The sequence below is a fragment of the Coregonus lavaretus genome (genome assembly GCF_964263955.1).
Source record: "Coregonus lavaretus genome assembly, chromosome: 4".
Lineage (NCBI taxonomy): Eukaryota > Metazoa > Chordata > Actinopteri > Salmoniformes > Salmonidae > Coregonus > Coregonus lavaretus.
This window is the reverse complement of record NC_139991.1, coordinates 64,671,295-64,688,230: the sequence shown is the minus strand read 5'-3', so window position 1 is coordinate 64,688,230 and position 16,936 is coordinate 64,671,295. Positions and strand designations below refer to the sequence as shown.

General features: G+C 42.8%; 1 protein-coding gene across 1 annotated transcript; it reads right to left on the bottom strand.

Annotated features, from left to right (window-relative positions):
- Positions 1–278: 278 nt before the first annotated feature.
- LOC311128170 (MOB kinase activator 1B-like) lies at positions 279–6,214 on the bottom strand. Its single transcript, XM_084160161.1, has 6 exons — positions 5,878–6,214; positions 4,420–4,586; positions 3,507–3,600; positions 3,297–3,430; positions 2,994–3,157; positions 279–2,546 (listed from the first exon to the last, which is right to left on the bottom strand). Exons 1-6 carry the CDS (start codon positions 5,889–5,891, stop codon positions 2,469–2,471), a joined length of 651 nt encoding a protein of 216 aa, XP_084016287.1. The 5' UTR covers positions 5,892–6,214; the 3' UTR covers positions 279–2,468.
- Between the last annotated feature and the right edge of the window lie 10,722 nt (positions 6,215–16,936).

Below are 16,936 nucleotides of genomic sequence, written 5' to 3'. Positions count from 1 at the left end.
TGGCGGCAACAGCTTAGTCATACTGTAGCAGCCTATCATGGGTGTTTTCTAAAGTTTGTGGTAGGAGGGAGATAGCACCGCCTACTATTTTACTGTTTGTCGCACCACTGGTTATAATGACCCTATACAACATTTTATCAACGAATATGAATAGGATTTGATCGACACAAGCCATAATACTACATGATACTGTAGGTCTAGTTTATTTTCCTCAGAAGTGAGACTCAATTCAATTGGTTTAGGCAACTTTATTTTCCACAAAAGTTAGACACAAAGAATCTGGTCAAAGAACACCTTTATTTCCTTCATAAACAGCATTCAGTATCTTACAGTTCAGTAACTTTCAAATTCCCTAGCCAATTCATTATTTACAACTCAGTCATTAGAAGATTCTCTATATTACAGCAATGGGAATATACAGACAGGGGATCAAATTCTGCTGTGATAAACAAGCATTTTCATGTTCTCAGAGAAGCATGGCAGATGGTTTGTTACTTTACCACCTTCTGAACAACACAATCATGTTCATTTTCTAAAGCTAAGTCAAAATAACACATTGATATATACGTAAGAAGGAAATATGACATGGTGTAACCTAATAACATTTTAGCATTCGTTAATAGACTTACAACTACCAGTCCATGCCGGCTACCAAAATATGACATCAAAGCAAAATTCTAGCCGCATTGTTGTATTTACAGTATGGATTTCATAGCAGAAATTAGTTGCATCTCCATATCAAATCTTCCTGAAAAGATAACAATATAAAATGGCATTTAAACAACATATTCCATTGCTTTCATGTTTTACTTCATACTGTAGTAGGTCTATAGTTAAGTCCTACAACAAGGTGTCTCAGTACCAATATCTACTACTTTAAACACCACTACCTCTGAATAACACACGGAAAGAAAGCATTTGATCCCATCTGTATTAATGGAAAATAGTAATCGTTTACACTTTGAAGAGTGGCATGACCATTATTGCATAGTAAACATTTTCATTTTGGATTCCATCCCTCTGCAGCACAGCAATATATTACTCAACAGACCTTACAAAAGGCATAGGAAATCACACGATTGAAAGAAGCATACGCAGATAGCACTGAATGTGCTATTATAGTTTACTACGTGGCTCATCACTTTAGTAACATTATATGGGGAGAAGATGCAACAGTAGCCTAAATGATATAGTTCAGTACAGTTTCTAAAAGAGAAGAGACAGCATATTTGCCATAAAGGAAAAACATTCAGGCAAAAGAGGTCAGGAAACTGTTCAAAGTGCTTCATGGCTGGTAAGACAACAAAGGCTATAACTATGGTGCTCTTGGCCTCAAACACAATATTTTACTTGTATACTGTATGTGGCCCATCAAATACAGCTTTTGCCATTACTGGATTACTGGCATTGTAACAGTTTAAACTACTGCAGTTGTATCTAGACGAAAACAGACTTTAAAAAAATGACCATATGTTTTGAGGCAAATTAAAACATGGACCCAAACCTCAGATTTAAATTTCTTCATTCATATTAAAGCTGCGCTTTTATAGTTACATAAAGTAACACTTCAATGGAATCTCAAGAGAAGCCAGTGACGGCAAATGTTCCCTTTTGTAGCCACCAGTATGTTGTGCATTTATTTTGTTGTTCTGTGGGAGAGTGAGTGAACTAGCCTCATACTACCATCTTGATCTCGCAAGCTTACATATATATGTTTGCCTACACTGACATATTTATGTAAGCTCACGAGATCAGGATGGTAGTACGAGGCTAAGCGTGAACCATAAATCAGGCACTTCGAAATATCATCAACTCTGTTTGATGAATTATACCAACTCTGTTTACAGTTTTATCAATGTACGTTTGATGCGTTATATATCAACTCTTGTTTGGTGAGTTATGTCAACTGTATTTGGGTTTTGGTTAGCCCACAATCCATTAAATCCAGTCATTTCATTATGCCAAGACCAGGCAATGGGGTCATTTCTTCAACCTAATGTAAGGAGTTTTGTTGCAGTTATCACCAATGTGACCAATATGCTCAAATATTTGTACAATAGTTACGTAGTCCTTTATTTCTTACATATCCTCTATGTATGAATGTGCCATCTATAGTGGTAGGTTTTAGTATGAGCATCTGATAAATATACACCAAATAGAGGAAGCTAATAAACACCAGTGATTTCAGTTTTAGGGATCGCTCCAAATTGCAAATAAACTAATGAAACCAACCATAATGAGCACATACCGGCTCAGACAGTAGTATAGTACTCTGTCATAGTCTAACCCCTTTGCCTATGACAGTGTAAGACTGTTCCTTACTTACTTGGCTTTCTTGAGAAAATTTCCCCAAAGTTAGCGTATGCTGTATACATATAGCCAGCGCATGGCAGGGCAGGGTAGAACAGATAACTGTGAAAAAAGAATAGTAGACTACCACTGAGTTAAAAGGATCAGTCAGTCTGGGTTTATCTGTCCTTGGTGGTCAGCTTATCAATCAGCTCCTGGAGTGGCACCAGCTCTTTCCTGTCAATCAAGTTAAACTCCTGAAAAAGACAAAGAGAGGAAGACTAGGATTAAAGCAGGCCATTGCTACAGATTGGTGATGGATACATTGTCGATCGTAAAGCACTTTGAACACCTGGAAAAGCGCTACATAAACCCAATCAAGTGTTACCATCTTTATATCTCAGTCCTACTGTAAAAAGGGTCATGGCCTCCAGTTCTTGGTTGCATAGACTGAGGATAGCCCGGCTGCCACTGTTTGAGTCAACATCAAATGAGCTAGCTAAAGCAGATATAAAAAAGACTGGGAACCAGGTACAGGTATTTCCATCTTTATCTTTTAATGTAGCCTTGACAGCACTACACCATTCCCAATAAGTGATAGGCCTACTGTATTCATTCCTGTGAAGTTCATGAAGGTGGGTTCCAGTGCTGAAATAATAGCCTTGGGAACCAGGCTACATTGATAGTGGGCTCCGGTCCAGTACCTGAACGAAGAAGATGAAGTGTTTGAAGGAGGTGTTGAGGTGGGCCTCCTCCTGCAGCTGCATCACAGAGTCAAAGTGTTGGTGGTAGATGTGGGCGTAGACCCTGAACAGGCGTTTCAGGATGGTCTTGGCCACAGACATAAAGTTACGCCTGAACGGGACACCTTGTGGGCAAAGAAGGTACAAAGTATATAGATTTAACAGGGTATAAAACAACTAAAGATAAATGATGGTGTCACTTCACTGGAAATGCAATGTAAAAATACATGGTTATGGCAAAACATGACGGACATGAACTCATACCTATCTTAGACGGAAAGAGTGTCTCGTCATCGAGCTGGTCCTGCACCCAGGTCATTAGGTAATCAATGTACTTGGGAGCTGAGCATTTGATCGGCTTCTTGATGTTGGTTCCATCTGCCCAATGATACTCATATCTATACAAAAAGAGTTACATGAATGGCAATTTATCATTATGACATAATGCAAGCAAGTCCACACACCCACACTTACTTAGGCCCAGCAGACATGACAGAACAGCTCTCTTCAGTGCAGAAGTCTGTTATGGTGCCATAGAGCATGTTGATCTGGTTGAAGAAATCTACAGCTGTGGACATAAATAAATAACAAGGACATGTGGCATCATGAGGGGCATGTGAGCTGAGCTCCAGAGCATTTATATCCTCCAGACAACATTCATATACAAGAAAATAAAAGTTAGTGTGTGATCTCAGATCTAATTAGTGTGTTGGCAGACATAGGGAACACAAAAGCACTCTCACACAATCATTCAGCCCTCCAGAGTTGCCTCTCCTGATACGCAGACTACAGCAAATTCAATCTTGCTCAAGGCCCCTGATTAGCTTGAGACGCCAATGCATCCCTCTCTCAAAACACACATGACCTACTACTGTATACACACTGAAGTCAGTAGAAGAGCAAAGCTCTGAAAGTTCCACCTGTCAAACCATCATCCCCTACTATACTGAGACATGAGGAATAACAACTTGGACGTCCTTTTTCACAGACAGCTCTGGCTTAGTGATGTTAGCGTAGCCTGGTTCTCTATTTGCTAATCTCACAGCAGAAACCCAGACAGTCCGTCCACTGCGTGACTGGGTTAGGTCATTAGTGTGTGTGTGTGTGCCAGAGGAAGTGAGACATACACTGGACGAGTCATCCGTCTTGGTGGAGACAGCAAAGACAGCACCGACGGGTGGACAATCATCTCTGTTTAACATTCAAAGTAGTTTTTTGGTCTGGAGTTTGTGTTAAAATCCTGCCCAGATCCTAGGCCCAATTCTTCATTGGAAATTAACTCAGCCTTGCAGACTGCTATTGAAACTGTGTAGACACTATGACACAATCAAGAGTTGACACTATGTTAGTGGTGTTAAGGGGATAGAGAAGTGGACGTGTTCCTTACTGTTGACTGCCACCCACTCGTTCAAGTCTTCCCCATCGGGTAGCATGACAGCCATGCGTAAGTTCCCACTGCCCAGTGTCGCCTCGGCATGTTTCAGCAGCTCATACTGGTGAGATCCCTCCGGGATGTTCTTCTTGGGCTTGAAGGTCTTGGACGACCGATTGCCACTGTGGGAGAAATTCAAATGGAAAGACAATGAAATGGATCAAGTGTGTGTGTGTGTTTCAAGTTATAATGTCACATGCACACAAGTACAGTGAAATGCCTTTCTTGCAAGCTCTAACCCCAACAATGCAGTAATCAATAACAATGTAATACTAAAAATAACATAAGGTAGAACAAAAACACACAAGATATAAAAATATGAACACGATATAGTAAGTAAGCATACTATATACAGGGTCAGTTCCAATACCATATTTACAATGTGCAGGGATACTGAATTGATAGAGGTAGATATGTGTAGGGGTAAGGTGACTAGGCATCAGGATATGATAAACAGAGTAGCAGCAGCATGTGTGTAGAGTCAGTCAGTATAAATGTATGTGCATATTATGTGTGTGTGAGCAAATGATGGAGTGAGTGTTTGTATGTGTGTTGGTGTGTAAAATAGTCCATGTAGCCATTTTGTTAGCTATTTGTGTGTGTGTGTTTGTCAGTCAGGGAGATTAGGGAAGTGAAGTAGGGAGTGATACAGTAGGCTAACGTTACTCATTTCTTTAATATAAATAAATAGCTATGGAATAGAAAAGAGCATATCATAATTTTCAACAATATCAACAAAAGATGACCTCACACACCCTCAATAAATAGCAACGGCCAAAGTACTCTCTTTGATGGTCAGCTAGTAACGTTAGCAATTTGGCTAAGAATGAAACGCCAGTGTTTGACAATGTTATGTCAACGGAGAAGAAAAAGCACTAATTGTAAAACGTCTTCTTTTTTCAGTCATAGCTAACTAGATACGCTGCTTAGCTAGCTAACAACTAAGGCCCATTTGCTTTCATGTACTGCATGTAGTTCGCTGGCTACCGTGATGATGCCACATACTTGCTAATTCTTTAGAGAGAGACAGTCATAGCGTATTTAGCCAACTTGCTAGCAATAGATAATAATAGCTAGCTATTTGTTATAACGTTAGCTATCTAGCTTGACTAGTTAGAAATCGTGGCATTTACAATGCAGCGTTCGGCTACAGACCTAGCTAAGTTAGTTAACGTTACCTACCTAGCTAGCTAGCTAGCTATCCAACCAACTAGCTAGCTAGATAACTAACATTACTGTACACTCCACATACACTCAGCTAGCTAGCCTTGCCATGTTGTAGCTAAACTTAGCCTAGCTATATGTGCTAGCATATAACGTTAACATAGCCAGCCGTGAAAATGTTAACGCATTAGCTTGAAAAGGCAGGCACATTGAACAAACCAAAATAATAAGTGGGAGACGAATACTCACAATAGAAAGCTCATGTTTCTATTCTTTATAACGTTACAATTTGAGCCTTCGTAGGACCGCGGTGTAGAGAGTCTAGGGAAGTCAAAACAAACGCTTCCAGTGTCAGTGGCTTGTCAAACTGGTCCAAATTACGGACTGTTTAAGCGGACCCTGAAACAAAACTTCGCCCTACCACTAAAATGTAGCTTTGCATCAGCGAGCTCTGCAACATCTAGCTACCTTGTCAAACTATAAAGTCGACAGCCCAAAACGTTTGCTTATCTGGATGACTAGCTAACATTACTGTGAGATCTGGTAAACTGCACAGCACACTTTTTTACAGCCAACTTCAACGATCCCTACTTGGAAATGAATTCTCGTGATAGAATCCCATTCACGTTTTCATAGTATTCTACTCTCACCAGCAGAGAGCAGTGTGGAATAATTTTTCTAGGACATATGATGGCGCCAACCAACACGGTCACCCTGTTTCTAGCTCCTAGCCAACTTTGCCTTATTTCGTGTGTTATTTTATTTATTGTACTTTTTACCCCTTTTTCTCCCCAATTGGTAGTTACAGTCTAGTCCCATCGCTGCAACTCCCCTACGGACTCGGGAGAGGCATGCGTCCTCCGAAACACGACCCTGCCAAGCCGCACTGACTGCTCGCTTAACCCGGAAGCCAGTCCCACCAATGTCAGAGGAAACACCGTACAACTGGCAACCGAAGTCAGCGTGCATGCGCCCGGCCCGCCACAAGGAGTCGCTAGAGCGCGATGGGACAAGGACATCCTGGCCGGCCAAACCCTCCCCTAACCCAGACGACGCTGGGCCAATTGTGCGCCACCTCATGGGTCTCCCGGTCGCAGCCGGCTGCGACACAGCCTGGGATCAAACCCGAGCACTGCCTTGGACTGCTGCGCCACTCGGGAGGCCCACCGTGTGTTATTTCTTACATATTTTCTCAGAATGTTTCTTGTATTATTACCTACAGACGAAAATAACTTTGAGATATTAGATTGGCGGTCACTCACCAGAAATTCTAGCAGAGATTCGACTTCCCTGACCTGGATCCTTTGTTTGAACTTCCAGAGGAAGCTCTATTCATCCCATGGGCTGCACCAAAACGCAGACGCCGGAGATGAGGAATAAGTGGGGCCCTAGTCAGACTCAGGCAGCGTGCATACCATCCACCGCTTCCGAATATATTACTCGCTAACGTTCAGTCCCTAGACAATAAAGTAGACGAGCTCAGGGTGAGGATCTCCTTCTAGAGAGACATTAGGGACTGTAACATATTCTGTTTTAAGGAATCATGGCTCTTTCCGGATATATTATTTACATTTAAGTCATTTAGCAGACGCTCTTATCCAGAGCGACTTACAGTTAGTGCATACATTTCTTTTATTTTTTTCATACTGACCCCCCGTGGGAATCGAACCCACAACCCTGGCGTTGCAAACGCCATGCTCTACCAACTGAGCTACATCCCTGCCGGCCATTCCCTCCCCTACCCTGGACAACGCTGGGCCAATTGTGCGCCGCCCCATGGGTCTCCCGGTCGCGGCCGACTACGACAGAGCCTGGATTCGAACCAGGATCTCTAGTGGCACAGCTAGCACTGCGATGCAGTGCCTTAGACCACTGCGCCACTCGTCTATTCAGCACCCTACTCGTATCCTCGTCTATTCAGCCAGTAGGGTGCTCCGTCCATCGCACGGACAGGAAGAAAGAACTCTCCGGGAGGTAAGCCAGTGGCGGCAGGTAGCCTAGTGGTTAAGAGCATTAGGCCAGTAGCTGAAAGGTCACTGGTTTGAATCTCTGAGCCTACTAGGTGATTGATCTGTTGATGTGAGCAAGGCACTTAACCCTAGTCACTCTGGATAAGAGTGTCTCTACTAAAATGTAAAAAGAAAGGCAGAGGGGATTGTTTCATGATTAACAACACATGGTGTGATTATGGTAAGGCAGAGGGGTTTGTTTCATGATTACCAACACATTATGTGATTGTGGTAACGTACAGGAACTCAAGTCCTTTTGTTTTCCCGATCTGGAATACCTCACCGTCAAATGCCGACCGCATTACCTCCAGAGAGAATTTTCTTCGGTCATCATCACTGCCGTGTATATTCCCCCCAAGCCGACACCGCGACAGCTCTCAAGGAACTACACTGGACTATGTGCAAACTGGAAACCGCATATTCTGAGGCCGCATTTATTGTAGCTGGGGACTTTAATAAAGGAAATCGGAGGAAAACGCTACCGAAATTCTATCAACACGTTTCCTGTGCTACATGCACATCAAGAACTCTGGATCATTGCTACTCTCCCTTCCGGGACGGCTACAAGGCCCTTCCCCACCCTCCCTTCTGCAAATCAGATCACGCCTCCATTCTGCTCCTTCCCACCTATAGGCAGAAACTTAAGCAGGAAGCACTTGTGGTAAGGACTGTTCAACGTTAGTCTGACCAATCGGAATTTATGCTTCAAGATTGCTTTGATCACGCAGACTCTGAAATGTTCCGGGTCGCCTCTGAGAATAGTGTCGACGTATACACTGACTCAGTGACTGGGTTCATCAGGAAGTGCATAGAGGATGTTGTTCCTACTGTGATGATAAGAACTTATCCAAACCAAAAAAATTGGATAGATCGCAGCATTTGTGCAAAACTGAAAGTGCGAACCACCGCATTTAACCATGGCAAGGTGACAGAGAACATGGATGTGTACAAACAGACCAACTATGACCTCCATAAGGCAATCAGAGGCAAAACGACCCCCCCCCCCCCCCCCCCTCCTCAGACGATCCTGCTGGTGAAGAAGCCGGATGTGGAGGTCCTGAGCTGGCGTGGTTACACGTGGTCTTTGGTTGTGAGGCCGGTTGGATGTACTGCCAAATTCTCTAAAACGAAGTGGAGAAATTAACATTCAATTCTCTGGCAACAGCTCTGGTGGACATTCCTGCAGTCAGCATGCCAATTGCACGCTCCCTCAAAACTTGAGACATCTGTGTTAAAAAACTGCACATTTTAGAGTGGCCTTTTATTGTCCTCAGCACAAGGTGCACTTGTGTAATGATCATGCTGTTTAATGAGCTTCTTGATATACCACACCTGTCAGGTGGATGGATTATCTTGGCAAAAGAGAAATGCTCACTAACAGGGATGTAAACAAATTTGTGCACAACATTTTAGAGAAATAAGCTTTCAAATCAAATCAAATGTTGTTAGTCACATGCGCCCAATACAACAGGTGAAATGCTTACCTTACCGTGAAATGCTTACTTACAAGCCCTTAACCAACAATGCAGTTCAAGAAATAGAGCTAAGAAAATATTTACTAAATAAACTAAACTATGCATATGGAACGTTTCTGGGATCTTCTATTTCAGCACATGAAAAATGTGACCAACACTTTACATGTTGCATTTATATTTTTGTTCAGTATATGTGGCAGGGACCCCAGACAATCACGGATGATAGAGGGAAAGCCAGTCATGTCACGGACACAATGCCTCTCTCCCGGACAAGCTAAACACCTTCTTCGCGCACTTCGAGGAAAACAACATAGAGCCGCCAACGCAGGCCCCCGCCGTTCATGAGAACTGTGTGCTCTCATTCTCCATGGCCGACCTGAGTAACCCTCAGGTAACCCTTGCAAGGCTGCCGGCCCAGACGGCATCCCAAGCCGCATCCTCAGAGCTTGTGCAGACCAGCTGGCTGGAGTGTTTACGGACACATTCAATCTCTCCATATCCCAGTCTGTTGTCCCCACTTGCTTCAAGATGTCCACCATTGTTCCTGTACCCAAGAAAGCGAAGGTAACTGAACTAAATGGCGATTGCCCCGTAGCACTCACTTCTGTCATCATGAAGTGCTTTGAGAGGCTAGTTAAGGACCATGTCACCGCCATCTTAACTGGCACCCTAGACCCACTACAATTTGCCAACCTGGTCTCAGAGCATTTTGCATTATTCTGTATGTAAAGCAGAGACACTCCATTTAGTGTGATATTTTACTTTTCGTATGGCATGTATACATTTCTGTATGGCATAACCCATTTCGTATGATATGTTACAAATTCAATTCGTATTATGTGTTACGAATTTTCAAAATGTACAATATGTTACGAATTTGCAAAAAACGTATGATATGTTACGACTTTGCAACACATATGATATGTTACGAATTCTAGCTAGGTGGCTAATAATAGCTAGCTCGCTTACATTAGCTAGGCTAGGGGTTAGGGTTAAGTTTAGGAGTTAGGTTAAAGGGTTAGGGTTAGGGGAAGGGTTAGCTAACATGCTAAGTAGTTGCAAAGTAGCTAAAAAGTAGTAAGTAGTTGAAAAGTTGCTAAAATGCTAAAGTTGTCTGTGATGAGATTTGAATTCGCAACCTTTGGGTTTCTAGACGTTTGAGTTATACGCTTACCCATCCACCCTGACCAACCTCACTACTTTCGTTTTCGCCTTAAGGAACCATCTGTCGTATGTAACCATACGAAACGTAACATATCATACTAAATGGAGTATCTCAGATTCACGTACAGAATTATACAAAATGCTCTGAGACCAGGTTGAATTTGCATACTGCCCCAACAGATCCATGGATGATGCAATCGCCATTGCACTGCACACTGCCATATCCCACCTGGACAAGAGGAATACCTATGTAAGAATGCTGTTCATCGACTACAGCTCAGCCTTCATACAGTGCCCTCCAAGCTCATCACTAAACTCAGGGCCCTAGGTCTGTATCCCTCCCTGTGCAACTGGGTACTTGACTTCCTGACGGGCTGACCCCAAGTGGTGAAGGTAGGCAACAACACCTCCACCACGCTGATTCTCAACATGGGGAACCCACATGGGTGCATGCACAGCCCCCTCCAGTACTCCCTGTTCACCCATGACTGTGTGGCCAAGCAGGTCTCCAACTCAATCATCAAGTTTGCTGACGACACAACAGTGGTAGGCCTGATTACCAACAACGACGAGACAGCCTACAGGGAAGAGGTGAGAGCCCTGGTGGAGTGGTGACAGGAAAAAACCTCTCCCTCAAGGCCAACAAAACGAAGGAGCTGATCGTGGACTACAGGAAACAGCAGAGAGAGCACGCCCCCATCCACATTGACGGAGCTGCAGGGGAGAGGGTCAAAAGCTTCAAGGTCCTCATAGTGCACATCACAGACGACTTGAAATGGTCCCTTCACACAGACAGTGTGGTGAAGAAGGCACAACAGCGCCTCTTCAACCTCAGGAGGCTGAATAAATGTGGCTTGGCCCTTAAGACCCTCACAAACTTGACCAGATGATCCACTGAGAGCATCCTGTCGAGCTGTATCACAGCATGGTACCGCAATTGCACTGTCCGCAACCGCAGGGCTCTCCAGAGGGTGGTGCGGTCAGCCCAACGCATCACCGGGGGCACACTGCTACTAGCCGGCTACCACCCAGTACTCTACCCTGCACCTGAGAATGCTGTCCTATGTACATAGAGTCATTGAACACTGGTCACTTTAATAATGTTTACATACTGTTTTACCCACTTTATATGTATATACTGTATTCTAGTCATAGCTCATCCTATATAACTACTGCTGTACACACCTTTTCTATTCATATACTGTCCATACTGTCTATACACACCATTATTTATATATATATATATATATATATATACATATATATACACACTGAGTATACAAAACATTAAGAACACCTTCCAAATATTTAGGTGCACCCCTCCTTTTTTCCCTCAGTACAGCATTCATTTGCCGGGGCATAGACTCTACAAGGTGTCGAAAGCGTTCCACGGGGATGCTGGCCCATGTTGACTCCAATGCTTCCCACAGTTGTGTCAAGTTGGCTGGATGTCTTTTGGGTGGTGGACCATTCTTGATACACACGGGAAACTGTTCAATGTGAAAAACCTAGCAGCGTTGCAGTTCTTGACACAAACCGGTGTGCCTGGCACCTACTATCATACCCCATTCAAAGGCACTTAAATATTTTGTCTTGCCCATTCACCTTCTGAATCGCTCACATACACAATCGATGTCTCATTTGTCTCAAGGCTTAAAAATCCTTCTTTAACCTGTCTCCTCCCCTTCATCTACACTGACATCAATAGAGTACCACAGTATGAGTCATAATACCCATAAAACCTAGCGGTCGAGCAAGGAAATGTTCCAATCGTTTTTTCCACCATTCATTTTTCCCATAGGGGATTTTAGAAACACTTAAAATAAGGGCTGTGTTTCGTGTAGGCTTACAGTGGCGTGTTGTTTTGATAACCGTGTAAGTCTCTCTAGGACAAGGTGACTTTTATCAATATATTTGCCTCTATTCACCCCCCCAAAATGAAATGCTAATTAGCTGCTAATGTGGCTATCATAAAGAACTCCAAATGCCATGATGATCTGGACGAGACTGCCAAATCGAGGCAAAGGTAAGAATCTCAGATTTAACTATCTAATGTTTGCAAAATTTAGGAATGAATAAATTGGCTACGTTTCTTTAAATGGACTGTCTGTGTACTGTCTTGTGCAAGTTTTAAATTGACACAATACCTGTTAGCAAAGGTGTCATCTAGTGATGACGTGCAGGAGCTTGCAGGGATTTGTAGTCTTGAATGATGTCTACTTTGATGCTAATTAGCATTTTCAAATCTGTGAGTAAATAGAGCCGAATATATTAATAAAAGTCACTTTGTCCGAGAGAGATTTATATGCTTATCAAAACGTCACGCCAGGGTAAGCCTACACGAAACACAGACCTTATTTTAAGTGTTTCTAAAATTCCCTATGGGAAAAATGAATGGTGGAAAAAACATTTCCCTGTTTGACCGCTAGGTCTTATGGGTATTGTAGCGGTTTCAGGGGTTGCGACGTATTCACCCAGAGGCAGGACCACGGACAGCTCCAGGGAAACTTCTAGACTGCAGCAGAGCAGCCACACCTGTATCCAGTTAAAATCAGAGCCAAACTGCAGACAGGTGAAACCAATCAGTCTCTCTACTTTAACCGCGCCCTGGGTTTCTTTCTTTGTCTTCGTTTTACATTTACATTTTAGTCATTTAGCAGATGCTCTTATCCAGAGCAACTTACAGTTAGTGAGTGCATACATTTTCATACTGGCCCCCCCGTGGGAATCGAACCCACAACCCTGCCGTTGCAAACGCCATGCTCTACCAACTGAGCTACACGTTTTGACCCCGGCAGGTGAAGGAGTAGGAGGCTATGGGAGGAGCAGAGTGTACGGAAGGAAATGGAGGCTTTAAAAGACGAAAAGGAAAATAATAATAATATGCCATTTAGCAGACGCTTTTATCCAAACCGACTTACAGTCATGCGTGCATACATTTTTGTGTATGGGTGGTCCCAGGGATCGAACCCACTACCTTGGCGTTACAAGCGCCGTGCTCTACCAGCTGAGCTACAGAGGACCACAAGAAGTATTGAACTCCCCCAAAGACAAAGCTTGGAGGACCTTCCACGTTTAGCGAAGTATTTACTTTGTTTGTTTTGGGTATGAGTTGTCAAGAACGCTGCCAAAGCCTGATCATAATAAACAGGTTCAACCCTTTATTTGGACTTGTGTTGTGTGTGTAAACCCTGCCTTGCAAAGAACCCGGCCCCAGAACCGCTACAGTATTATGACACCTCCACTGTGGGGCTCTATAAGGGATCATAGCTTTCACCTGGATTCACCTGGTCAGTCTATGTCATGGAAAAAGCAGGTGTTCATAAAGTTTTGTATAGTCAGTGTAGATGGTATATATTTATATTCTGGACTCTGACATTGCTTGTTCTGATATTTGTTTTCTTTTAACTTTTTGGATTATGTGTGTATTGTTTTATATTGCTATGTATTACTGAAATGTTGGAGCTAGAAACACAAGCATTTTGCTGCACCTGCGATTGCGTCTGCAAATCTGTGTACACGAACAATAAACTTTGATTTGATTACATTTTCAGTGACACTTCTTTAACATGTCCATCATCCTAATCATAACCATGATGACATCACAGATAGACTAAGGAGCCAGATGCTTCACCAGGTGTATACATCTAAAGCATCCGGTTGAAATTTCCATTCCCCACCACATACCGTGAGGAGAGGAAGCCCAGTGGCCGGCAGTGGCGAGTATGGAGCGAGATGGAACTGGGCCGACATTCTTCTGATGTTCTCATCGAAGAAAAGCCTGATCTCAATTCATTTTTCTGTTCCCAAAACTAAAATCTGTTACGATCAGAGTGCACCAAGTTTTGTAGATGTGATCCTTTGCCAAAGTTGTAAAAAAGTGCTTGTTTACAAGGAGTGCAAGGGCAAATTGAATTATTGCACACGTGTACGTCACAGAGAAGGTGTTCCCTAATGAAAATGTGTAAATACATGCTAGAACGCGCCAATAGGATCTCACTAGCTCGTGCTTGGCTCTGCCCACCTCCTTGCTTGTTCTGCCCACTATGCTTCATTTTCTCCCATTGAAAACGGCACAGATGAACTATCTTGGGTTAGTTATAAATATATTTGATGACAATCTTATCACTAAAAAAAGAGGTAACCATTTATTTGAAGGTACTGTTACAGGTTTGGGTTTTTCAATTTATGTTTTGAGGTTGGAATTTTAGCATATATAGCACGTTAGCACGTAGGGCGAAACGATTGGTGTTACCTCGTTAAAAACTTTTAAAATGTATTACGATTTATTGTGGCATAAACACAACCAGTCATGTTGTTTTCATCTGACTGTCAAACAACCACTTCAAAGGGCTCCTTTACTATGCTACCCGCACACGTTCATCAACTCGAAACATATTTCCAGCCTCCAAACAGTAATGAATGGAAAGAGTCATAAACCACCAAAAACTTTAATGACATTTGGCGATTGTCATTAGGCCAGAATGTATGCGTCCACTGCTGTCCACGCATATCTGCCTTGGAAACATTTCAGAAGAGCAGAAGCGGAAGGCATTGCGGCTCGGAAAATTACCGACACATGAAGTGGACATTTTTGATTTTCGGAGTAGGGCACCAGTAAAAGGTATTATCTCTGGTGTTCTGTTAATATCTTACGTTGAACATTCCAGGAGTAGTTGGTGCGCGTTGCTAGACCCGTATGGTGGATGGGAAATGGGAGGAAAGCCTATCGTTTTTACTGTTGTTTGAAGAAGAGCTCCTGACACATGTAAAGTTGGGGTATATGAGATCCTCTATGAGAGCATTCACTGACGTAAAGACATACTCTATGAGAGCATTCACTGACGTAAAGACAGTTTCAGGTTGGATATTCGCGCTTTCAAACCTCAATAGCTTTCAAACCACTTGAGCCACAGACTCCAAATAAGTGTCACGATGTTGGAAAAATTGCGCACAACATTGCACAGGTCTTATTTTCACGATTTGGACATTTATTTGCTTTCCAAAGCTAATAAACGTGGAAATGAGAGCAGCATTACATATTCCTAGTTGAATTAGAGGAAAAGTACAAACTTTTTGTATGTTCAAATTTCAATAGCTCCTTGGTCATGTGACCTACTGACCTCAAACAAGGTTCAGAATGTACACTGACTACCCTTCTATATTTCACACCCTTTTGTTTGTCCCTTTTCATCTCAGGTGAGCTTACATGCATTTTCAGAATTTTAAATTTCAATAGCTCCTTGGTCATGTCACCTACTGATCTCAACCAAGGTTCAGAATGTCCACTGACTACCCCCCTACATTGCACACCCTTTTGTTTGTCCCTTTTCGTCTCAGGTGATTTTACATGCATTTTCCGAATTTGTAAATTTCAATAGCTCCTTGGTCGTGTCACCTACTGACCTCAACCAAGGTTCAGAATGTACACTGACTACCCTTCTATATTTCACGCCCTTTAGTTTGTCCATTTTCATCTAACACGTTTTTATATGAATTTTTCAAAGTTTCTAATTTCAATAGCTCCTTGGCTTTGGTGTTCAATTGTACACAGAAGAGGGTTTGAAGATCCTAGATGAACATCTGAGAAAGCGCAGTCCAGTGACTCTTCATCTTGATGCCACTGGTGGGGTTGTGTCTAAGATTAGCAATCAGAGTAAAAGAGTCCTGTACTATGCTCTGGTTCTGCCCGGAATGGGCAAGGATAAACCACCCCTCCCCGTATCCGAGATGATTAGTGTTCAGCACTCCATCCCAACAAGAACCTTTTGGTTAATGGAGACCGTACACAAGGTCTCACAAATGACAAGTTGCAAGGTGAGACAGGTGGAGGCTGATTTCAGCTGGGCGCTGATTGGAAGTGTATTGGTCTCATTTAACAAAGAGAGCATCACTTCTTATCTAAACAGATTCCACAGCATAGTTTCCTTGGAGGAAAAATAAGATTGCGAAGACTTCACAGTGCTCCATCTGTGCTCTGCCCACATCCTTAAAGCTGTCGCCCAGGGATTTGGGAAGAAAACAAATGACAATGGGCTCAAAGAGTACGCAACTTTTTGCTTTGCCTTGTTGCTCAACAGCACCTCTTTCTTCGAGGCACTCGATGTCTTTAGACACATGTGCTTTTCAAATCACAACATAAAAGTCATCTTGTGGATGAATCACAAAAGCATTTAGATGAGAGTATTATGAAGTCAGAGAAGGTGAAGGACGTGATGAGAGATGACAGTTATGAAGAAAGTGCAATGTCAGCAAAAAACAAACAATATGTGGACAATCTCCCTTCACGCGTGAATTCATGTCAGTTCTTAAACATTCACAGAGTCTTCTGGAGTAGACACAGACAGGGCCTGAATATACGTTTTTCTGCCCTGGGATAATCAATGTTCTAATGGACACTTACATGGCCATTTTCTCCCAATGGAGTGGGATACTGCTGGGTGACCTTACAAGATATTGTAATGTGACCAACACAACATTGCAATCAGTGAAATCACGGGACACCAACTGCTATGTGGAACAGTGGTTCTAGATCCTGAAGCATTCCATTTTGCAAAATAATACATTCCTCCGTCCAGCTGAATTCATTTTGAAAATGCATGCCCCCCTCCAAGGATGGTATAGGGAGCACATAATAAAAGATGATCTGCCAGAATCACT